We start from the raw sequence: 23,271 nt of genomic DNA, 5'->3' as shown, positions 1-23,271 counted from the left end.
AAGTGCTCCACATACAATAGGCACTCAAGACATATGCAATAAAGAACTGATAGCATTTCAATACCTGGGCCAAAATTCCTTTTCCAGATTGATTTGATCTTCCTGTCACATAACCTATATTCTTCCCAAACATGAGTATTTAAAGCAATGATTCTTTCAATTTGGTTGCACACTAGAACCATCTGGGGAGTTTTAAAAGATATGGATGCCAGAATCTCATGCCTAGAGAGGTTTAGTCGTTTATTTATTTTGAACTGGCGATAGCCCAGGTGTGTCTAATGGGTACCCAAGTTTAAAATGGCCAGTGACTTACAGGTTTTTTCTTCTAAAACACCTTTTCTTCACAGCTTCACGTGTTAAAATCCTACCCATTACTACTGAAGATTCAGCTAAGCCCCAAATCTGCAGAAACCTTTCCTGGAACACAGTTAAATTTATCTTTGGAGGACTTGAGTTTTGCACAGGGCCTGGCCTATGGCCAGGACTTGATAAATGTTTGAGCGGTAGATCATTCCAGGAGCAGAGCACAGAGAAACACAATACATATTTATTGAAAGACTGATGTACAGGTGGTCCTCGTTACTGGCAGATTCTGTGTTTGCAAATCTGCCTCCTGGTAAAGAAATATTTGTTCCCTCCAAATTCATACTCGTTCAAAGCCGTTTGGCGGGCCTGTGTGAGGAGAGGTGGAAAATCGGAGTTGCCTGAGGCACATTCCAGCTGAGGCTGAACTTAGTGAGGCTGTGCCTCTTCCTTCAAGCTCTCCTACTGTCAACACGGCTCCTGAAAAGTACTATTTACTGCTGGGTCTTCTGCATCTTGTGCTTTTTGTTGGATTTGCAGTTTAAATGGCTCTCCAGCCTGGCGCTCAAGCGCTGTCCAGTGTCCTGAAGCGCAGGAAGGCCTTGCATATAAAGCACGCGCCCCAGGTAGGCCCGACCTCAAGCGCTGCTGGCCGTGGGGTTGGTGTGGGTGAACGAACCAACACTATATATGAAATGACACGTCTTTACGGGGCGTCTGGGTGGCTCAGTTGGTTGAGCATCCGACTTCAGCTCAGGTCATGATCTCGTGCTCTGGGACTATGAGCCCCACGTCAGGCTCTGTGCTGACAGCTCAGAGCCCGGATGGAGCTCCTTCTGATTCTGGGTCTCCCTCTCTCTCTGCCCCTCTCTCACTCATACTGTGTCTCTCAAAAGTGAATGTTAAAACATTTTTTAAAAAAGTCTTTAAACAGCAACACACTGGCAACAGGTTTATGTGTTGATTGGTCCATGGAAGCGTTTTGACTGGAGGCTCACAGGAACTTACTCCTCTATTTCCTCTAGGAGCAATGGTTCAGGACTTGCGGCAACTTTACAAAAGTACAATGAAAAACAAGAGCTGAGTGTAACTTCTCCCTCTCCTCAGAACCTTTAGGACTGGTATTTTTAATGCCAGTTTCACTCAGTAATTGAGCACCTCTGAGGTGCAGGTGCTGGGGAGATAGTAGGAATGAAGGAAGCCCCCTTCTCTCCCCAGGCTTACTGTGTAGTGTGGCTGGGGGACAGGGAGAGAATATATACAATACATAAGTGTCAGGCGATGGAAAAGGCTACAAAGAAACTTTCAGTCAGGGAAGGCTTCTCTGCTAAGGTGATATTTGCACAGACAGCAAAGAAAATGTGCACAGGAAGAGGGAAGATTTAGTACAAAAGCCTGACAGGAGTGTGTGTTTACGGAACAGCAACATGGCCAGCAGGACGGGTGGCAAGTGAGCAGGGGGAGGACTGAGAAGATGAGGACGGAAAGGGACCCACATAAGAAGCCAGGTCAAGTGGAGCTCTAAAAGGCAGTGCCTCACAGACTTTACACAGCATTTGCACCATGAACATCTTCAAGATTGTGACTGAGGAAGTCTGGGCTGGGGTCTGAGATACTGCATCCTAACAAGCTCACAGCTGAGGCCATGGCTGTTGGCCCACTGACCCTACGGTGAGAAGCAAGACTGGAGGTCACACTAAGGCCTTGGCTTTTCATCTGAGACGGGAGTGATAGGACCCTATTTTATACTAATGTCCTGTAAACTTGGGCTTACTTACTATCAATTCTGTTCCATTGATTTTTTTCTATTTCTGTGCCTATACCATATATTAAGACTGTAGACTGATAGTATATTGGGGACCCTGAATGTGCAAGTCTTCCATCATTACATTTTTAAGCAGGCTTCACGCCCAGCACAGAGCCCAATGCGGGGCTTGAACTCATGACCCTGAGATCAAGACCTGAGCTGAGATCAAGAGTCAGGCGCTTAACCAACTGAGCCACCCAGGTGCCCCAATTACATTTTTTTCTCATTTTCTTATTCTCTTCTTGGCTATTTTTACATGTACATGCAGATACTTTAGAACTGTTTTGACAGATTTTAATCAAAAAGCTATTGGTAACTGGAGGGAGACTGTGCTATAGTAGGACTTGCTTAAAAAGTACTGCTGATTTGTTGAACTGTTGAATCAAGAATGATCTGGTACACACACATATCACTCAGCCATAAAAAGAAATGCGATCTTGCCATTTGCAACAACGTGGATGGACCTAGAGAGATTAAGTGAAATAATTCAGAAAAAGAAATATACCATGGAATTTCACTTATATATGAAATCTAAAAAACAAAACAAATGAACAAAACAGAAATAAATGCAGAGATACAGGAAACAAACTGGTGGTTACGAGGGGCAGGGGAGGGGCAAAAAAAAAAGGGATTAAGCGGTACAAACTTCCAATTACAAAATAAATGAGCCACGGGGATGTAATCCACAGCCTGGGAGTGGAGTCAAGAATACTGTAATAACTTTGTATGGCGACAGTTGGTAATGACACTTTTCATGGGGATCATATTGTAATGTATGAACATACTATGATGTACACCTAATATTCATACGATATTGACTGTAAATTATACCTCAGCAAAAAAAAAAAAAATTGATTTCTTCACAAAAGACAAACTTCTTACTAAGCTTGTCTTAAAATGTTTTGCTTTTGTTCTTGCTGCTATGAATGAAGGTTTTTTTCTTCTGTCATTATATTTACTGACTAGTTATTGTTGGTGTCTAAAATATTATTTTATTCACATAAAACTTCAGTGAACTAGGTACCTCCGTGAACTCCGCATGTTTCCATCAGTGTCTCCCTGAGGCTCTGGGGATTTCCAGATACATACAATAACGTAAAATCATCACATGGCCTCTTTCTTACCAATGTTTAGATCTCTTACTCCATGCTTTTGTCTAATTACACTGTATTATTAGATAACAATGGCTATTTTGTGTTTTTCCCTATACTGATGGGAATGCCTCTGGGAGCTTATTATTAAGCATATATGGACTGCCGGCTAGGTGGTGTTCACACATACAGATATACAACACATACATACCTCACCTTGAGCTTATTTACCACGCCAGGCCCCATTTTTCTCAATAGAAAAAAAAAGATGTGATATGGTTGCTCTGAAATTTAAATGAGCTAATATAGAACACTTGGAATGGTGTCAGGCACATAGTAAGCATTCAGCAAGTGTGAGCTATATGCAATTCTTTGTTTATATGCAACTATACATATACACATCATGCTATATAGAGCCTTTGAAAAATCACTTATAGAAATACATTTGCCTCCTACATGAAAGATACGGGGAAAAAAATCAGGAATGTGGATTGCATTAATATGTTAAAGTGATCATACTGTTTTCTCTGGCTTACTAAAATTATGAATTATATTAATAGATTGTCTAATATAGAAACACAATTACATTTTGTGGATTATATATGCTTACATTTCCCCAAGAATTTTTGTATCAATAATAAGATTGTGTTGTCACTTTCCTTAATGTATTTGCTTTGCCATATTTGGGCACAATTTTGCTGTTAGCAAAGGGATACGGTCAGTGTACCAGAGAGTGCCTGACTAGACTGGGTGGGCCATGCTTTCCGATAGAGGAACCACTATTTCTACAGATCTGGTTTAGTGCTATTCTGAACCACGTCCCTGAACCTTGACTATAAATTCCAGGGCAGAGTTTGTTCCAGCATAGGGTCCAAAGAAAAAGAGGCTGACCTCTTAATTTATGAATATAAAAACCAACACCATACCATGCCCTCTTCCAACAACTGAGTAACGTGGACAAGTTATTTAATTGCTCTCAGTTTCATTAACCAGAAAATGGGGACAATACCACCAACAGCACAGGGTTGTTATACAGATTAAATGAGTTAATACACTTAGTTTAGTTCCAAACATTTAGTTTGGAAAAACCAAACATACCCAAGCTTTTTGTAAGAAAAGCTGAAGATTGAAGGGTCATGATATCTCGGCCAGTGAAAATAATTACAAGATGCCGAGGGAAAGCCAAAAGGGAACATGATGATAAAGGTGGTTGGGAGCCAGTGATTCAGAAGAAAAACACTGGCATGAAGGTGGGCAGGAGTAAACGGATGAGGGAGAAAATGGAAGCATAATTAGAAGAAAGTAATGAGAGGCACCTGAAAACAAACAAGGATTTTTTTTTTTCTTGTAGAAAATAAGAAAGCATTTCCTTCAGTTTAACAATTTAGATGGTGGGCTGTGAAATAAATGGCTCTAGACAAGGCGATCCCCTCCCACCTCTCTCATAATTTCATTAACATTTTAATTTCCTAAAAGTTCCACAGAACTTTCCTAAAGTAATAAACTGCTTCACTTTTCAGAGTTAGCTTTCTCCTAAGACCTAGAAGTTATTAACTATTGAACAATTAAAGCTGTGATAATTTTTCCCTTAAATAATTGCTATTGAACAAAATCTTTTATGAAAAGAAAGAATTCCTATGACTGAGGGATTTTATCGATAGTAACATCATTAATTATGGCGTACCTCGGTTCTTGGGGCATTTTTATAGAAGTTAGGTAGCTGATCACATTTCATTTATACATTTAAGAAGTAATGCTCTGATGAAAGGCGGGAACTAGCATCGTCCGTGAGCACCCAACCACACTGCATGAGAGCTTAAATCTGGGTTCCAGGAGTCCACGGGCTCACTCAACAAGTGTGTATTTAAAACCCGCTGTGACAAAGGGATAATGCTGAGCGAAGATGAGAGACGATATAAACATGGATACAAATGCTCCCTAAGGGATATAAAGCTGTACTAGGGAAACCCGATAAATGACCATCTGTGTAGTAGAGGGTATGTCAAAATTAATGCTATTAACACATAAGGGTACAAGAGACAAGGACATTGGCTATGATTTGAGAAGGTTCTGAGAGGGGAGTACAGACAGATGGTGATGTCAGTCCCACCCAGACTATGGTGTATGTGTCTGTGGCTGGGGGGAAGGTGGTGAGCGAGGTAAGGTGGGAGGAGAAGGGATTTTTGCCCAGAGAACAGGATCGAAGGCCCAGAGATGTGACAGATAATAAAATATGCAGAACACTGTGTGATTAATACTGCTGTTTGATTAATTCTACTGCCGTAGAAGAGGCTAGAAAGAGGCCATACTAGAGTTTCAACTTTGGTACTGGGAAACTATTGAAGGTTTTTTATTTTTTAAACAGTGATGATGGTAGGGAATACAGGCAGTAATGTTTATGACGTGGGCCATAGCAACATTTTCCTACATGTATCTCCTCAGTCAAGGGAAATAAAAGTAAAAGTAAACTATAGGGACGAGATTAAAATAAAAAGCTTCTACACAGTGAAGGAAGCAAAACTAAAAGGCAACCTTCAGAATGGGAGAAGATATTTGCAAATGACATATCTGATAAAGGGTTAGTATCCAAAATATGTGAAGAACTTACACAACTCAATACCCAGAAACCAAATAATCCAATTTAAAAAGTGGGCAGAAGACCTGAACAGGTATTTCTCCAAATCAAATAACACATCCAGATGGCCAACGGACATATGAAAAGATGCTCAACATCACTAATCGACAGGGAAATACAAATCAAAACCACAGTGAGATATGACCTCACACCTGTCAGAATGGCTAAAATGAAAAACATACGAAACAGCAAATGTTGACGAGGATGTGGAGAAAAAGGAACCCTCACGTACTGATGGTGGGAAACCATCATGGAAAACAAATGGAGGTTCCTCAAAAAGTTAAAAGCAGAGCTACCCTATGACCCACGAATTTCATTAGTGGGTATTTCCCCACCGCCCCCCCAAAATGGAAAGAGCCCAAGTGTCCACTTACTGATGAATAAATATGTCTCCCTCTCTCTCTCTCTCTCTCTCTCTCTCTCTCTCACACACACACACACACACACACACACACACACAATGGAGTATCAGTCATGAAAACAAATATCTAGCCATTTGCAACAACATGGATGGAACTGGAGAGTAAAATACTAAGCAAAATAAGTTAGTCAGAGAAAGACCAATACCATGTGACGTCACTCATATGTGGAATTTAAGAAACAAAACAAATGGGGGTGTCTGGGTGGTTCAGTGGCCCGAGTGTCTGACTTCAGCTCAGGTCATGATCTCATAGCCAATGGGTTTGAGCCCCGCATTGGGCTCTGTGCCGACAGCTCAGTGCCTGGAGCCTGCTTCAGATTCTGTGTCTCCCTCTCTCTCTGCCCCTCCCCTGCTCATTCTCTCTCTCTGTCAAAAAATAAACATTAAAAAAATTTTTTTAATTAAAAAAAAGAAACAAAACAAATGAACAAAGGAAAAATAAGAGACAAACCAAGCAAAAGACTCTTAACTACAGATAACAAACTGATGATTACCAGATTGGAGGTAGATGGGGGTGTATGGGGGGAGGGATATGTGAAGGGGATTAAGGAGGCACTTGTGACAAGCACTGGGTGATGTATGGAAGTGTTGAATCATCACTATATTCTACACCTGAAATGAATACTACATGGCATGTTAACTATATGGGAATTAAAAATTTTTAAAAGGGACTGGTCTATTTCTTCCCATAATTTAGAAAGGTAATGGGGAGCCCCTGAAGGTTTCTGACAACGGGAATGATGTGTTTCTAACTACATTTTAGGATCACTCCAGCTGCATTGGTTTTGAGGGGGGTAAAAGAAACTCAAAGACGACGTGTCAGGAAGGTATTATAATAGGCCAAGCAAATGGTGACAGGTATCTAAAGCTACACAGGAAAAAAGAAAAGAAACAAACAGGATATATTATCTCAATTAGAGCCAATGGGTCTAGACCAAGAAGAAGTAAAATATTAAAAAATCGAGGGCAGCAAATGACACACATCCCCTGCAAAAAGGCTGAGGACACTGGGTTAAGGCGGTTAGCGGCCTCGCAGGGAGCTACTCCAGGGCGACGGAGAGAGGGGTGGACGGCAGATGCTTTTTCCGAGTGTGCCAGACCTCCCCTTCGCGGGCTAATGAAGTCTACAGATCACTTTTCAAAGAAGTGCTGGTCAATACGTAAAATAAAAACATACATCCCAAAGAACAAGATGCAGCAGCAGACCCGACACGGACTGAGATTTTGCAGCTAACAGTGAAAAAGGCATTTCAGAGAATCTACCTCAACTGAAACAGAGAGGGACACGTTTGCAATTTCTACGGGTGACAAAGTCAGGCAGGCTGTTCTTGATACCGGGTTTATTGCTTACATTCACCATCGGGTGAACCGCTGAATCATCAGGAACATAGGAGGTCTAGGAACACAAAGATGTAAACTTCCTCCTGCCCAACATGACAAAAGGCCGTGTTCTGCCCATGGGTCCCCCGGGGAACCGCAGGCCACAGGTTACAACTCCCAGCCACAGAGTGTGTGAAGAGGAAAGGACAGCACATGTATCCTTTTGAGAAGTTTGGCGGCAGGCAAGGAATAAGACGCAGAAAGAGACTGTGGGGGGCGTGTTGGAGAAGGATGAGGTTTCTCCTCTTTAAGAAGTGCAAGGCAGGAGAATGGAGTCAGTGGGGCAGAGAGAGAAAGGGTGCGCACATCTGTGTGTGAGTGAATGAGAACAACTACAAGCCTGTTAACGTTACCCCAACTCTCAGGCTGTCCCTGCTTCTGTGCGACCAAGGGGGCCAGGACTGCCAGGGGGCGAGAGAGAAAAAGCCTCTCCCGGCAAGAAACTCAGGAGCAGGGGCTTGTTTTTTGTTGCTCTCCTTCCTCCTTTTCTAACACATCTTCCACCTTCTTGAGCAGCCCTCACCACACCTGGGGCTTAATGCTGCGCCTACAGACTCCCTATGTTGCTGCTTCAGTCCCTCCCCCACCCAAACCCCCAACTCCCAAAGACAGACCACTGGGGGCGCTGGGAGGCTTGTGTGATTCAAGAAGTCATCACACATCTAAGTGAGAAGGATTCTGGAGGACGGGGTGAAAGGACAGCTCATTAGAGCAAATGACTACTTAGATGGGGAAGCTGATGAAAGCCGGTGAAACGTGACAGCATGAGCACACTGTGGGTCCTCAGCCCCCTACCCTGCCCCCGCACCTCACCTCCTCCCTGCTCGCGTGCGCACGCATGTGCACAGAGAACGGAGGGTGCAGGGAGGGCAGGGTCAGCTTATCCCGTTCCTCACTCTTCCAAGAGACTCCTAACCCATTTGGTTTGGTAAACAAAAAGCTACTTTACCGGGAAGCAAAGATTTGGCAAGTGTACAAATTAATCAGTCTTTTGAACTAGTATTTCTAAAATTAGTAACTCATCTTTTTATCTTATCTTCCAGTTTGGATTATTTCTGTAGAGATAATACACACAAAATCGAGTCCGAGGCTAGCACACGGTGACAAGAAAAATTATTTGGATCAAACGTGAATCCACGTTGAACTGTCCTGCTTGGATTAGGTGCTGATCATCGAAGAGGTACCCAATCTACTGAAATGCACAAAGAATCTAAGCGCTCATTTGCTACCAAGGTGGGTAATAAACACTGCTGATCTACCTGTTATTCGCAGGAGCGTTCGGGCCCAACACTCAGCACCCAGCAGCACACTTGCCAAACTGGCATTCTGGCTGCTGGCTGTCACCCAGGAGCTCCAAAGTGCTTTCTCCACCTGCCCCGGCTTCCCTCAGGTGCTCTCGCGGCACGGGGTGGTCTCCAGGCCGAGCTGCAGCTGCCAGCCTGGCACGTGCTTGCCCACCGCCCAGGCCAGCAGGGAAACTGCCTCCCTCGACCAAAGTCGCAGCATCAATTCTGCGAGATTTCTCCTAAGAAGCGGATTCCTGGTGTTTCTCCAAAATCATACTTTAAACGGCTACCTGCACTCTGAGTCTAGGGTCTGTCTCGGTACAGAAAATCTGTGTCATCTGTGGACGGGGTACAGACATTAGCAGGCTCTGGTTCCCAGCTCGCGATCTTTCTCCCAAAGGGGAAGAGCGCGGACGTGTGGGGACCAATCAGCAGCTCTCCCCCGAATGCAAGCAGACGACCTCAGCGCACACTGGACAGCAGGGAGCTTACTGGGAAATAAAAAGGCAGCAATTTGAAGCACTTGGTTCTCCTTCAGAAACAGAGTAATTTGTTAATTTTCTCACAGGAGCCACCAGAATTGCCACCCCTCCCCACCTTCAAGAACGTGAAAAATTTCTGCCATTCCTCTTGGCCAGTTTACCCAGCCATCCATACACAGGTCAGGAAAGAACAGTTCATTTTTATTTCCAAAGCTTTACAGTCTTGAGGGGGGCAGTGGGGAGGATTCGGAAGACGCTCCCTGTCATACCATTAAATCAGTGAAGAGCACAGGGAGGACCATGGAGAAGCCACAGGTGCTCGCTCAGCTCCTACCCCCAGAACATCCTAGAAAGCACAAAGGAAGGCACGGCACCGGGGCCAAGAAGTGTGGAGATCTAGGAGGAGAGGAGCTCCACTTAAGCAACTCAAACACTTTTAAAACCAACTGTGAAAACAGCTTATTTTGGAAGTTAAGACACACAGATGACAGAAGGCCCCCCAAATCCAAAATGTTACATTTACTTCTCTTATCCACAGGCCTTAAATGATGACGAGGGCATTAACCTCCCAGGTGTATTCGTATTTAAGCCATAACAATGATGGTAACAATGATCCTTATCTCAAGTACTCACAGAGTAATTCGCCACAGGCTGCCTGACTTCAAAGTTAAGATACAGACAGCCGTGGACACTAGCCTACCTTCTTCAAGGCATTTAGTAAAAACCCAAACCTAGACAATGGAAGTACACTCTGACCATGATACACAGACAGGAGTTAGCAGCAGAGCGCCAAAAACAGGTTTTAAAAACCACCGATCTATAAATTAGAAGTCTCTTCCAAATAACTCTGTAGTTAAATAAAAAAAAAAATTATAACCTATGGGATGTGGCCAGAATGAAACTCAAAGAAAAATTAATTGTTTTTAATAGAAGACAAGAAATAAAGGAATTAAAAATTTAAACTGGAAAGGTTAAAATGAACAAGCGAACCAAATAAAGTTGAACAAAGGAATAAAATTAAAAGCGCAAAGAAATTAGGAAGCAAAAAGGAAAAAGCAGAACCGGTCAAGGAGGAGTGGTTCTGAATGCACGAATGAACGACAACCCCCCTGAAACTGTGACCAAGAGGTGGGGAGTTCTGCAGATAGGGAATGTTACACATGTCATGTTCACGGAGATGGAAAGGATTCTTCCCAGAAATCTTCAAGCCAATCAATTAAGAATCCATCATTAAAGCTGACTTAAGAAAAGGTTACGAGTGTCAATAACCATGGAAGTAATACAACCTTGTGAAAGATTTGTACCCTTGACTCCATTCCTGGTGAAGGCTGCTGAGCCTTCAGGTTCCATGGGTGTGTTCTAGCAAAACCTCAAAACATCCAGCTGGAGACCATGGAGAGCATGTGACTGGTTTAAAAGTCTAATATAATGCTGGTGACAAAACCTAACAAAAATAGCACAGAAACTAACCAAATATATGCATAATCTTACTTCCATCCATAGAAGTTCTACATATAAAGTGAATTGCATAGCATATTCAAACTGTCACAACACACATTACCCGGGTAGACTTTATTCTATGGTAATAGATATTTCTAATATTGAACAACCTTGTTAACTCAATTCCTTACGTGTATGGATTAAAGGCTCATGCGCTGGCTTGGTTGTGGAAGAGGAAGGAGGGACCTGGGCAATCAAGGGCTTGGTAGATTTTTGGTTTGAGCAGCTGAGAAGAAGGTAATGAAGGACACTCAAGCGGGGAAGGCTTGGAAAGAGACAGATTTGGAAGGATAGAAATTGTTGTAGATGATTTTCATTTCAGATACCAATAGCTATCCAAAGGGAGCTGTGTCAAGGCAGCTGCATAAGAGAGAGATAAAGTTGGTCATCCCTGGCATATTGACGGGGTTTTAAACCGTAATGATGGATACATGGAAGAACGTAGAAAAAAGAAGAGACTCAAGGACCAAAATTTCAGTAACCTCATGATAGAAAGATACTGCCTAGATTTGTGAATACCGTATTTTCATTGTAGCACATATTGCCATACTTAATCATCTCTGTAAACATGCTAAGCTAGGACTTCAGTATAAAATCTAATAAAACCTCATGAGATCACGAGGTAGTTCACCTGCTAACTTCTGAAAATGTCAGTTTAGTGGCACTGTCAGTTTGGGGGATTTAGAAATTACTTGAATCTTTCCGGAGGGGAAGAAGTTTTCAAGTAGTGTTCTAAAAGAGGCCTCAGAGGCTCAATAACGAGGACGCTGGGACCCTGATCCTGAGACTTCATTTGAATAAAAGGTTCTATTCCAGGGACAAAACTGTTTCATTTACTCTCACGACTATTCTACACATATGATACAACAATGGACAATAGTGAAAACAAGAGTAGGTCTTGAAGGGCGTATCAATGAGACACGGATCGAAAGCAGTGATATTTCAAACTTATTGAAATTGAAGATATATTTAAATTGATTGCATGTTCAATAAAAAAAGAAGAGAATGTGAATTAAACACTGAAAATATATTTTTGAAGATGTGCCTAGTAGATACTTAAGGATTTAGTAACTTAAGAGAATCCTCCCATAACATATAAATCTATTTTCAAGTTTCTCACATTTGACTTTTATGGTTATTTGCAGGAATATGTGTATATATTCCTACCTATCTATGAAAGCAACAGCCACTGACATTTAGTAAGTGAAATACCAGAGAAGACGTCACATTAAAATCAGAAATAAGCCCAAGTCATCAACAAATGACTACTATTCATCAACACTGTTGTCTAAATTCAACCAACACAATGTAAGAAGAAAAAGCAGAATTGAAGTATTGAAAAAAATTGTTATTATTGTATCACCATTACCTATTCTGAAAAACCAAGAGACTCAGACTGAAAAGGTGCTGGAACTAAGTCCTACAATTTAAGAGTACGCAGAAAAGAGTTCAGGAAGGTAGCGAGAAGGTTATTTAAAAATGAGTAATTTTTCCTTTATACCAGCTACGACTAGGTATAAAATATAGGCATACCAAAGTATAAAATATAGTGATGGGAAATCTCATTTATAATAAACAACGACAGCTAAAATCTCTCAAGGACGTACGCTTCAATACACATCATCTGTTAATCTCCACAACCACACTATTAGAGGACAGTACCATGAGTGTAGGTACTGCTATCACAATTTTACAGAGGAAAAAACCCCAAAACTGAGGCTTTGGGAAATAAAAAAATTGTTCAAGATCACATAGCCAGTGAGTGTCAGAAAAGGAATTCAAACTCAGTCCCTCTGCCTCCAGAGAAGGAGCTGCTTAACACCATCATGCCCATTCTTCTCTCTCAAATTAGCAAAGCTAGGCTATGTGGGGAAATAGTAACAGGTACAAAGAATGGACAGACACGCCGCCAGTAAGAATATAAAATGGTGCCATTTTCACGACACATCTAGGAATTTGTACAGAACAGAATCAGGGGCGCCTGGGTGGCTCAGTTGGTGGTTCAGCACCTGACTTTGGCTCAGGTCATGATCTCACGGTCCGTGGGTTCGAGCCCCATGTCGGGCTCTGTGCTGACAGCTCAGAGCCTGGAGCCTGCTTCGGATTCTGCATCTCCCTCGCTCTCCGCCCCTACCCCGCTAGCTCTCTCTCTCTCTGTCTCTCTCAACACAAGCAATGTGTTTATATGGGCTAAGAGTTTAAAAATGGCACCCCTATACCAAAATGATCTCTGGGTGAGAATCACAGATGATTTTCAGCATCATTTTAGATTTTTTTTCTGTATTCTAAAAATGTGATAAAGTGAAGGTGTTAAGCAAACTCAAAATTTAATTTTAAAAGATAAAGTGAAGTATCAAAATAATAGAAATGCAGTTTAGGAAATATTTCCGCTACCTCAGAGTGTTTCTTCCTATGCACTCTATTGCCAATTTTAACATACTTTTATGCCCATGACTTTTATGCTACTTAAGGTACTTTTCTCTCTTAGCAAAAACAGGAATACTTGCTTTATCAACATAGATAATTTACTGCACGTTTTAAGCCTTTTAAGTCTGTACTAATCACTTAAAATTATAGCAAAATTCCAGAAGGTATCTAATATAGAAGATGGCCACATCAGTGAGGCAATTAACAAAAATGACAATTCAAAGGTAGAACAAAAATGTCTAAGTCAACAAGCAGAAAGCCTCAATTGCATGGGGAACTTGTTCCCTGTAAGCACACAGTAAAAATGAGCTAGAAAGTAAAAGCCAAGATGTGAAACAGACTAAGTCACAGAATAAGGATAAAATAAACCCACATAATTTTGAATAGTAAATGAGGACAGATGACGAAGAACAAAGAACAAAAACTAATTTTAGCTTCACCCTAAAAAACATGAAGTAATAGATTTGAAAGCCCTTTGGAAAATCTATAATACAAACTGATATATTAAAAGCAGTAACGGCAAACTCGATTTTACAGGCTTTTCCTACCTGGGAATCCCAACCACTCAGGACATGATTAAGAGCCTGTGAATAAGGAGACAGAAAAACAAACCAAATCTCTGTCCAATCAAATCAACGGATACAGCTAAAGCATTTTCTAATAATCCTGAGCGCCTGGCACACTTCTGTGCTCATGATCTTGATTCAGTAAAAACAACTCTGAGAAGTACACAGTGTCCGATGGCCGAGAAAAGTCAAAGGGAAACTGAGGCTTGCCTAAGGTCATGGTCTGGGAAGGGCAGAGCTGAGATGCAATTCTGAGGTCCCACCTGCTTTCTCTGCAGCATAAGCCTTCAGTTGTCCAACCCGGCTTAGTGGGAGGGAGGGAGGGACAGTGTCAGCAAGGAACAGATAACATCAAGAAGACCAAAGAATTCACTGATATAAATCAGTATACATCATGAGGTCCTGCTGCCCCCGCCATTTAAAAAAAAACAAACAAAAAAAAGGCATGAACAAGTATTGCCATTTAGTTTAGAATAAACCAGAAATCTCGATAACCTTGGCCAAGTTAATAAGCATCTCTGGACATCAGTTCCATCACCTAGCAGATAGGCAAAACAACCACAGTATAAACCTAACAGAACTATGTGAAACTAAATCAGATAATGTAAGTAAAGTGCTTAATACCGGTGCCTGGCACAGAGTTAGTGCCCAATTAATGTTAGCTATTATTAGATTTCACAGCAAGTGAAATTATAAGCTGCATATTATTTGAAGGTAGAAAACTATCATGTCTGCATACAAAATCTTCCACTTAAAACAGTTTAAACATTTCGCTCTTCGAAGACTTTAAGAATAAACGTTTTACACAAATCAATTTTATAATATCCTTCCCCTGCTAAGCGGGGTAGATAAGGTTAATTATATTCTTAGAAGGCAAACCTGTATGGCCCCTCAAGAAATCTCATCATTCATTCTAAGTTAATTTTTACAGTTTGGGCACCAATTCTCTTATTTGCTCTGAATCAATTACTGTGACCATCTCTTCACCATCCACAGGCTTTTGTTCATCCCACCCACATTAGCAGGTTCATTTTAAGTGCTATGTGGCCCTTCAATAACAACACATTCATGAAATATCTACTGGGTGCCAAGCGTTGTATAAGAGTTGGGTTAGAACAATGTAGACCAGAGTCCTAGCCCTCAGGGAACCTAAAACAAAATAAAAAAATCATATGCACATATAAGGTACTGTTATCAACATTTTGTATTATCAGTATATCGTTATGACAAATCTATGCTCTAGGTAGTATTTTCTGTTTGCAGATGAAGAGTAGAGGTGCAAAAAGCAGAAAAGAAAGAAGTAAACAGTTAAACATAGACAAATATTCAAAGATTAGGGAGGAATATGTAATATTTTGAAAACACAGGGGAGCAAGCAAATAATTTTGCCCCAAACTGGGAGATTATGGAACGCTTGTGTTTCTACGTAAAAACCCAAGTAAAAACTCTGTAAAGTATACCTACGGGAATAAAAAATAGAGGATTTATCCAAATATTTACATTAGTTATTTCTGGGTAAGGAGGTTCCAGGTGGCTTTCATTCTCTCTTTGCTTTTTCTTAACCAACTTGTAGTACTTAAATAATTTAAAACATAAGTCAAAAAAAAAGCCAGCATTAAAATTAGGTATAAATGCTCATCTAGCAAACTGTCAAAAATTTTATTAAAAAAATTAAAAAAAAAAAATTTTTTTTTCAACATTTATTTTTGAGACAGAGAGAGACAGAGCATGAACAGGGGAGGGGCACAGAGAGAGGGAGACACAGAATCTGAAACAGGCTCCAGGCTCTGAGCGGTCAGCACAGAGCCCGACGTGGGGCTCAAACTCACGGGCAGTGAGATCATGACCTGAGCCAAAGTTGGACACTTAACCGACCGAGCCACCCAGGTGCCCCTAAAAAAAATTTTTTTTTAATGTTTATTTATTTTTGAGAGACAAGGGCGTGTACACACACACACACACACACACACACACACACACACACAGAGTGTGAGCGGGGGAGGGGTAGAGAGAGAGGGAGAAAGAATCCGAAGCAGGCTCCAGGCTCTGAGCTGTCAGCACAGACTCTGATGCAGGGCTCGAACTCACCAACAGTGAGATCATGACCTGAGCAGAAGATGGACGCAGGAGCCACCCAGGCGCCCCAAAAAGTCCATAGTGCATTCAAACATGATGAAATCAAATCTCTCTCTCTCTCCTCTCTCTCTCTGCTACCAGGTATACGTATCCATTCAACTTTTCTGGAAAGCTTTCTGGCCATCAAAAACCTTAAAGCTTGTTGTGTTTGAGCATAACTTCTATGACTCCTAAGGACCCAGGTGCAGAAAACATTTCATTGGGATGTTCAGCTAAAGCATAATGATATTAAAATATTGGGGGGAAAACATGTGTAACTCACATAGAATAAGGATTAAATGACATGTTCTTAGCAAGAAAATATTTGAAATACTTTGAATATCCTGAGAAAAGCCTTAGTGTATGCTATCTGGGGATGGGAAGGTGGGGGGCAAAACTCTATCATTCTACCTGCACAAGAAAAAGACTTTTAGAACCAAACTTTTTAGAAACCAAGCTTTTTAGAACCAAACTTCTAAGAAAGAGGATTCCATCACATTGTTTAAATCTCACATTACCAAATTTATTAACACACATTAGGTTACAGAACCCTTAATGTTTGTTTAAAGCAGGGGGTTGTAAACCTGACCAACCTGGAACCCTGGCTCTGCCATTATTAACTGTGAGACCTCCGTAAGTTATTTTACCACATTGTGGTTTGTTTTCTTCATCAGGGGAGGAAAGAAAAAGAGGCCATAAATACTTTTTCAAGGGCAGTGCAGTATAACATACACGGACAGCACCTGGAACGATGATTGGCACAAATAAGTGTTACCTACTGTCATCAGCCTTAAAAATACAACAAAGCAAACCAAATGAGATCTAAGCAGAGGCCTCGACAGTGAGCCAGGAGCCGAAGAAAAGATAATGTTCCAGGCAAACAGGACAACCTTGGGATTTTCTGCTTATTCCCTATCCACCCTTAAGGAGTGGGTAATTACCTTGAAGGCAGAACACTTTGACTTTTCAGACATCTGCTTGTGGGCTAGTTCACTGAGCCTAAGAATTACTGTCAGTGTTGTGATGTAAAACCACATACACTAGGCTTTACGGGGGGGATTATTTTTCCATTTTCATTTTAACGAAGTAAAACAATCCTTTGCTGGTACACAGCAAAGTTAAAGAGGGAAATGCGTCGTAGTGTTTTTAGCAAGCTCTGGGTCATAGAGGTTTAAAAAATTGTTTACATTTGTCTACATTTTCTGAGTCTTTTACCAGGAAGCATGTGACGTTACTATAGCCAGAAAAAAGTGTTGTAAACGTCAGTAAAATTCACTACTCATAAAAACCTTTGTGGTTTCTGCCAAAAGATGCTCCTTCTGGTGGGACTACATTTCTGTTGAAATGTTCCCCATGTCAGACTAAAACTGTCTTCAGGTTTGTCTTCTTAGGGACCCTAAGCAATCTGCTGAAAAGACACGGTCCTTGCCTCCAAACTATTTCGGCCAGACAGGATTTCATATTGTCCAGACCCGGGAGTACTTGGCAGAGAGTAAGTTAGTGTATGTCTTCTCATCTTCCAGACCCATCAGCGCTAATGATCATGCATCTCTTAATTTTCAAACGATGTGTGTCTACATATGTACACACGATGACACGTCTTAGGGAACAAAGTAAAAACAGAATCACAGGGAGACAGAACTGCCCAAGGGTTAAGGGCATGGGTTTCAGAGTCAGGCAGCAAAGGTTCCGGCTCCCTTCTGCAACTTTCTACCCGTGTGACTTGAAGCTATTTGAACGCTGTGTCTGGGTTTCCTCATCTATAGAATGAGGACCAGAAGAGCAGTGTGTAAGCATGGGGTCGGGCACATCGGCACACAATACATAACAGCTGCTATGTCAGCTACAAAAACCACAGCAAGGATGGAGAACTGGTGTCTCCAGATCACAGATCTGAAAGCCACCTTGACGCCATAAAGCACCAGATGTGACAGACAGGGCGCACATTTCCCAGGCCACGTCATTTAAATTGCTCAATTACCCTATCAAGTCTCTTCCCCAAGACACTGGAGATAGATTCTGGGATGAAATACATAAAAAAAAAAAATTCAATTGTTCATCATTTCTCCAAACTATGAACAGCAGCAAATATAACAGGTCTTCTGGTGGACCTTAAAATTCAAGTTTTGTAAAAATCAGGGTATTTCAGACGTCGTAAGTCCACGAGGCATGTGGGCACCTCTGAGACACAAGATTTCTTATGACGTTTGGTAGACTGGAGATCAAACCCCAGCATCTCAGGATTCTAAATTTGGTTTCACTTTGGTTTGCATTTGGAAACCTGACTTAATACACTTTTTTGTTATTCACTGACCTTATTTACTATTGCTCTGTCCAGTAAAAGCTATACCCGGAAACTGTGTTTGCCACTCACTGCTCCTATTGGCCCATCCACGCCCTGCCTTCCTTGCCTCACAGTATTCGCTTGGAAAGGACTCTTATCCCGCTCTACTTGAATCTTACTTTGGAGACCTGGCCAACAGCTTTTCCCACTACAATACCTGCATTTCCTATTCTTCGTTTGTCCCCCTTAGTCCATTTCATCCAGCACCATGTTCTAGCTGTTCCTAATCTCTCTTCTTCTAGAGGTCAGGGGCCTTATACGGCACCTAGATCAACACTAAATTAATTATCTGCTGAGCGAATAAAAGTTTACTGGTGCCCAGGGAGCAGTAACTGGAGACTGGTTTACAATTCTACATTCTAACACTAACAGGATTAAAAAAAAAATCTACTTAATATCTTATGTTTGTTTCTTTAAAATCGCTATCCCATCAGAATGAGAGAATTCTTCTAAATTTACGCACAAAAACAGTGAAAAGCCCAGAAAGAGTATAAAAACTTACAAGAGGGTACAGAAAAGGAATTGAAAGCTATAAAATGATAGCAACACTTTTACGGCTGTTACAGTAATTAAAATTAATGTAAAAACCACTGTGGTCTGCTAGAATGAAGACAAGGTAACTCAGGTGCAGAATGAGGAAAATACTTCAAAAATAGAATTTCCATGAAGCACTTGGGGTCCAATTTGGCAGATATAACCCGTGAAACCTAGCTCCCGGAGAAGCCAGTAATATAAAATAGGTTATTTTTATTAGTCTGGTAATTACAACAAATACTTAATAAAAGGAAGTGACTAATAAAAACTCCCATCAACAATACAAACATTCCACGCTTCTGTTTCCTATTCTTTAATATTTTCCACTGTTAATCAACTAGTTTCATTAGATGTTCATTATCAAAGGGAGATTTAAATTCAACGGCCTTTCTGTTGTCGTTTGGTTAAAAAGTTTATTTTACTTTGTAATGTTCCAGTACTTTAGTGATGGCCAGATGCCCGAGGTTGAATTTTACAGTACTTGGAAAGTAAAACCCACTCTTTAAGTAAAAATACTCAAACTCAAAACGTTTTGGATTCTAGATTTCAAAACGTTTCAAATTCTAGATTTCAGTTACTAGATCATTCCGATATTTAAGGGTATCTTCAAAGAGACAGGTATAGATAACGTAAAAGAAGAACGCCAAATTGGAAGCAAACAGGTGAACAGAGAGGTAAGATAGTAAGATAATTTTACAAATATTTGGCGAAGCTATGTTTATAGTCCGGTAACACCAAGATGAAGAAACTGCCATTAAAATTAACTTAAATGTGAGTGTTTAAATACACGTAAGTCATACCTTCTACAACCTAAACAAACTTCTACAACCTAAACATATTTAGACTTAAATACATATCTATCTCTATAGATACCTCTATCTATCTATAGAGATAGATATGGATAGAACGCTGTATTGCTGACTTCTTGTGGTTCTTGGAAAGCCCAAAAAGTGTTTGAGGCATATCCACTGTTTCCCGTTTAGAAGATGCACTGGAAAAACTCAACGAGGAAATGAGTCAAGAATTGATGAATTTTACCAAATTTCTAAATATACTACTAGCCCAAGTGTCTCTGTAACTATTCCAAGATGGTTAAAAAAAGGAAAGAAAAGAAGGAAAAGAAAAAAGAAATCTGAATCAATAAGCGTCTCACCGGCCTGGGGATACTCCAACCCAGCCTTGCAACCAATAGGAAAACTTTGACTAAATCTGGATTCAGATTTCATCTCTTTATCACAAAGCACGGAGCACAAACCAGTATTGTTAACGGTTACCCAAATGGCAAGACTCCCAGTTAGAGTAATCGGTACTTGGAAGCTCAGGCTGCTTCTGAACGGGTTGAAGGGGGGAAAGGGGAGGCAGTTTAGGGAAGGAAAGCGGGGATCCTTTCTCCGAGTTCGACGTGGAACAGGGCTGTGTCGGGGGTTGAAGGTGGGGAGCAGCGGCCCGTCTAAAATGAACGCGAGGTGAAAACCGGGGTGCGCCCCGGGGCCGAGGGGTGAGGGGCGCGGGGCGCAGGAGGGACGGGGACGCCGGAGGGGTTTCCGCCGGGGCCGCGTAACGAAAGCTAAGGGCTGGGGCTGGATCCGAGGTGCGGGGGGATGCCTCACCCCGCGAGCGCGCGGCGCCCAGAGCCGCAGGGGCAGCGCCGTGGGTCCGTTTCCGTCCGGAGCGCCCGGGCTCGCCTCCATCTTCGGCGGCCGAGCCCCGCGGCGGGCGGGCGGGAGTGGACCGCTGCCCTAGGCCGCGGGGCCCGGGTCTCCGGCCTCACCCGGCCCGAGGTGCCGGCGAGGACGGCTCCGGCCGCGGGGACGGCGGGCCGGGATCTCCGCTCGGCCCCACCCGAGCTTGCGGGAGCCGCGGGCGCTCAGTCCGGCCCCCCCCCACCCCCTCCCCGCCGCACTCCCCGTCCTCCGGGGGGGGGGGGCGGGCAGACCCGCCCGGGCCTGGAGCTCGCCCGGCGCCGCCGCTCCGGCCTCTCCGCCCGGCGCCCGGGCGCGGCCTCCCGGCGCGCCGCCCTCCCCTCGCGCGGCTCCCGCAGGGCCCCTCCGGCCGCTGTCCGCCCCCTCCCCCGCCGCCGGGGGGACAAACCTGGCGGCCGCAGCCCGGCATGGCCGACGCCGCGAGGAAGCGGCGCGCCGGCGGCGGGGCCCGCAAGCGACGGCGGCCGGCCCCGGCCCTCCCCGCGCCGAGCCGCGCCCGCCCGCGCGCCCTCGCTCTCTCCCTCCCCGCGGACCGCGGCCCCGGCGCCCCCTCCCCCGGGCTTGCACAACTCGCGCCCCGGCCGCGCGCGCACGCAGAATTGTTGCTCAACCTACTTGCGGTCTCTTCTCCGCGGCCATCACGACATGCCCTGGAAGCCGGGGCGGCCCCGGGGCCCTCCGGCGGCCGGCCGCCTCTCGCCTCCGCCCTGGGCCGCCGCGGCCGCCGCTAGGGCGCGGGGCGAGCGGGAGGCTCCCCCATGCCGCCCGCCCGGCCGGCCGGCCGCGCGCCGGGGCCTCGGCTCGCCCGCCGCCCGCGCCGCTGCTCCGCGGGCGAGAGCGAAGCCGGCTCTCCCGCCTGCCGCCTCGCTCCTCGGCCGCCCGCCCGCCCGCAGCCGCAGCCGCAGCCGCCGCCGCCGCGCCGCTTCCTCCTCCCCTTCCCTCTTTTCCTTCTCCTTCGCCTCCTCTGGAGCCGAGGTTGGCAAACCAGCACCTGCTGCTGGAGATCACCGAGAACTGAAACAGGAAACCCCGAGCCAAGGGGAAAACCCGGGAGGCGTGGAGAGGGGTGAGGGGAGCCACTGGAACCTGTCGGGCTCCACCGAGCCAGCCTGGCCTCCTCCCCTCGCACCCCTGCCCTCCCCCGGCCCGGCCCGGGGGTCCTGGCCTCCTCTCCCGGCCCGCCCCCCGGCCCCGTCCGGGAGGGCGCCTCTCTGCTCGGCGACACCTCGTCCTCGCAGCAATAAGGCGGCCCATTCATTCCCTGGGCGGGCAGGGGAACCGACAGGCTGCCTACTTAGGGCGAGTTGCCCGTGCTCCTCTGCTTATTATCAATAATTCTGTAACGAGGAAAAACCACACCCGCGTTAGCAAGGCCAATAAGGGAACTTACACAAATGAAGCTGTTGGGATTTCACCCAGGGGAAGGACTTCTTTCGGCAAGGAAACTGGCCTTATTGGAAATGGCAGTGTGTCAAAATCGAGGTTAAACCCGGGATAAATCCAGATCTCCCGCTGGAGGTTGGGAGGAGACGGACAGCCCTGTGCGCTGAGTTGCAAGAGTGAAGAGCGCTGAGAGCAGAGAGCCTTTTTTTCTCCTGTCAGTAGTCCAACCGCCGGCACAATTTAGGTCAACATTTCAGTAATGTTCAAATAATCGTATTCGCCTGCCTGTGGAATTCTCAGCGGCTGCCCCACTCCTAGCCTTGGGCCGGATGAATCCGCCTTGGGAGTGAAAGGGAAGGGAATTTATGTGGCTTGTGTCCCTACCATGCGCCACAGACTGGGTAGCCCGCTTTAAATGCATTGTCTCATGTGTGTGTCACCACAGCCACGTGAGCTAGGTGTTATTATCCCCTTTATCCCTCAGAAAATTGAGGTTAGAAAAATTTGCTGAAACGACACGGTTTGAACAGGAAGGATATACAGGCCTGTCTGCGGCCGAAGCACATCCTTGTTTCACTGGACCATCATGCCTTTGATGATGAGACTTTTCACCTTTAATGAAATTCTTTCTTGTCTCTCTGAATTGTTTTCAATAGAGCATATGTGATTTAAGCCGGGATCTGCTGAATTTGCTTGGGTTACTGAATGGTAGTGACATCCATACCGCTCATTGGGGCTACAACTTTATAGTTCCCAGTTCTTAAAAAAAAAAATCTGCCTCTATGGCTCCGTCGAGCAGTACAGGTGTCCCCACTTATTTGGCCACCATTTGTAGCCCTTTAGCTATTGATGACGGGGTCCCAGCTGACAGCATCCTGCTGGCTGGTGCCCATGGACATCCTGGTAACTGTAAGACAGAAGGTACACCTTGCTGAGCCTGCTTTCTGCTCCAGCAGGCCGGGCTTGGGGCCTATTAAGGGAAATAGCAGACAGATAGGCTTCTTCTGGGACACAAGAGCTCTCTGGTCCACATTTCTAGTATCACCTTTAAGACCCTCAGGCTGTCTGGCGCCCTGATCTCTGCAGCCCGGTCCGTTTTGATTGGCAAGCAGGGAGGGATGCTCTGGGAAATCATCCCCTGTTCGCTGAGCCAAACCCTCAGAAGTCTCTTGTGCAGTATCGGGGAGCGGCGGGGACCTAAAAAGAGGCTGGCTGGCTGACAATAAGTGACAGCATCTGTGGCATGATTTTAGTGATGCCAGGAGTTCCCCTACTCCACAATATATCACCCACA

At 44.2% G+C, this 23,271-nt stretch overlaps 1 protein-coding gene across 3 annotated transcripts in view; it reads right to left on the bottom strand.

Moving 5' to 3' along the window:
* Positions 1 to 21,269, bottom strand: part of ZC3H12C (zinc finger CCCH-type containing 12C) — an 82,517-nt gene extending 61,248 nt beyond the window's left edge. The window contains exon 1 of one of the 3 annotated variants that reach the window (XM_042904665.1): positions 21,210 to 21,269. In XM_042904665.1, coding sequence (XP_042760599.1) covers positions 21,210 to 21,233 — 24 coding nt within the window. In that variant the 5' untranslated portion in view covers positions 21,234 to 21,269. Of the gene's footprint in view, positions 1 to 20,501; positions 20,668 to 20,982; positions 21,058 to 21,209 lie in introns of those variants that run through there. The other 2 variants (XM_042904666.1, XM_042904664.1) reach the window with 2 other exon arrangements.
* Between the last annotated feature and the right edge of the window lie 2,002 nt (positions 21,270 to 23,271).

The sequence above is a fragment of the Panthera leo genome, chromosome D1, assembly GCF_018350215.1.
Source record: "Panthera leo isolate Ple1 chromosome D1, P.leo_Ple1_pat1.1, whole genome shotgun sequence".
Lineage (NCBI taxonomy): Eukaryota > Metazoa > Chordata > Mammalia > Carnivora > Felidae > Panthera > Panthera leo.
The sequence above is the reverse complement of the archived record's forward strand: the minus strand, read 5'-3'. Positions and strand labels throughout refer to the sequence as shown.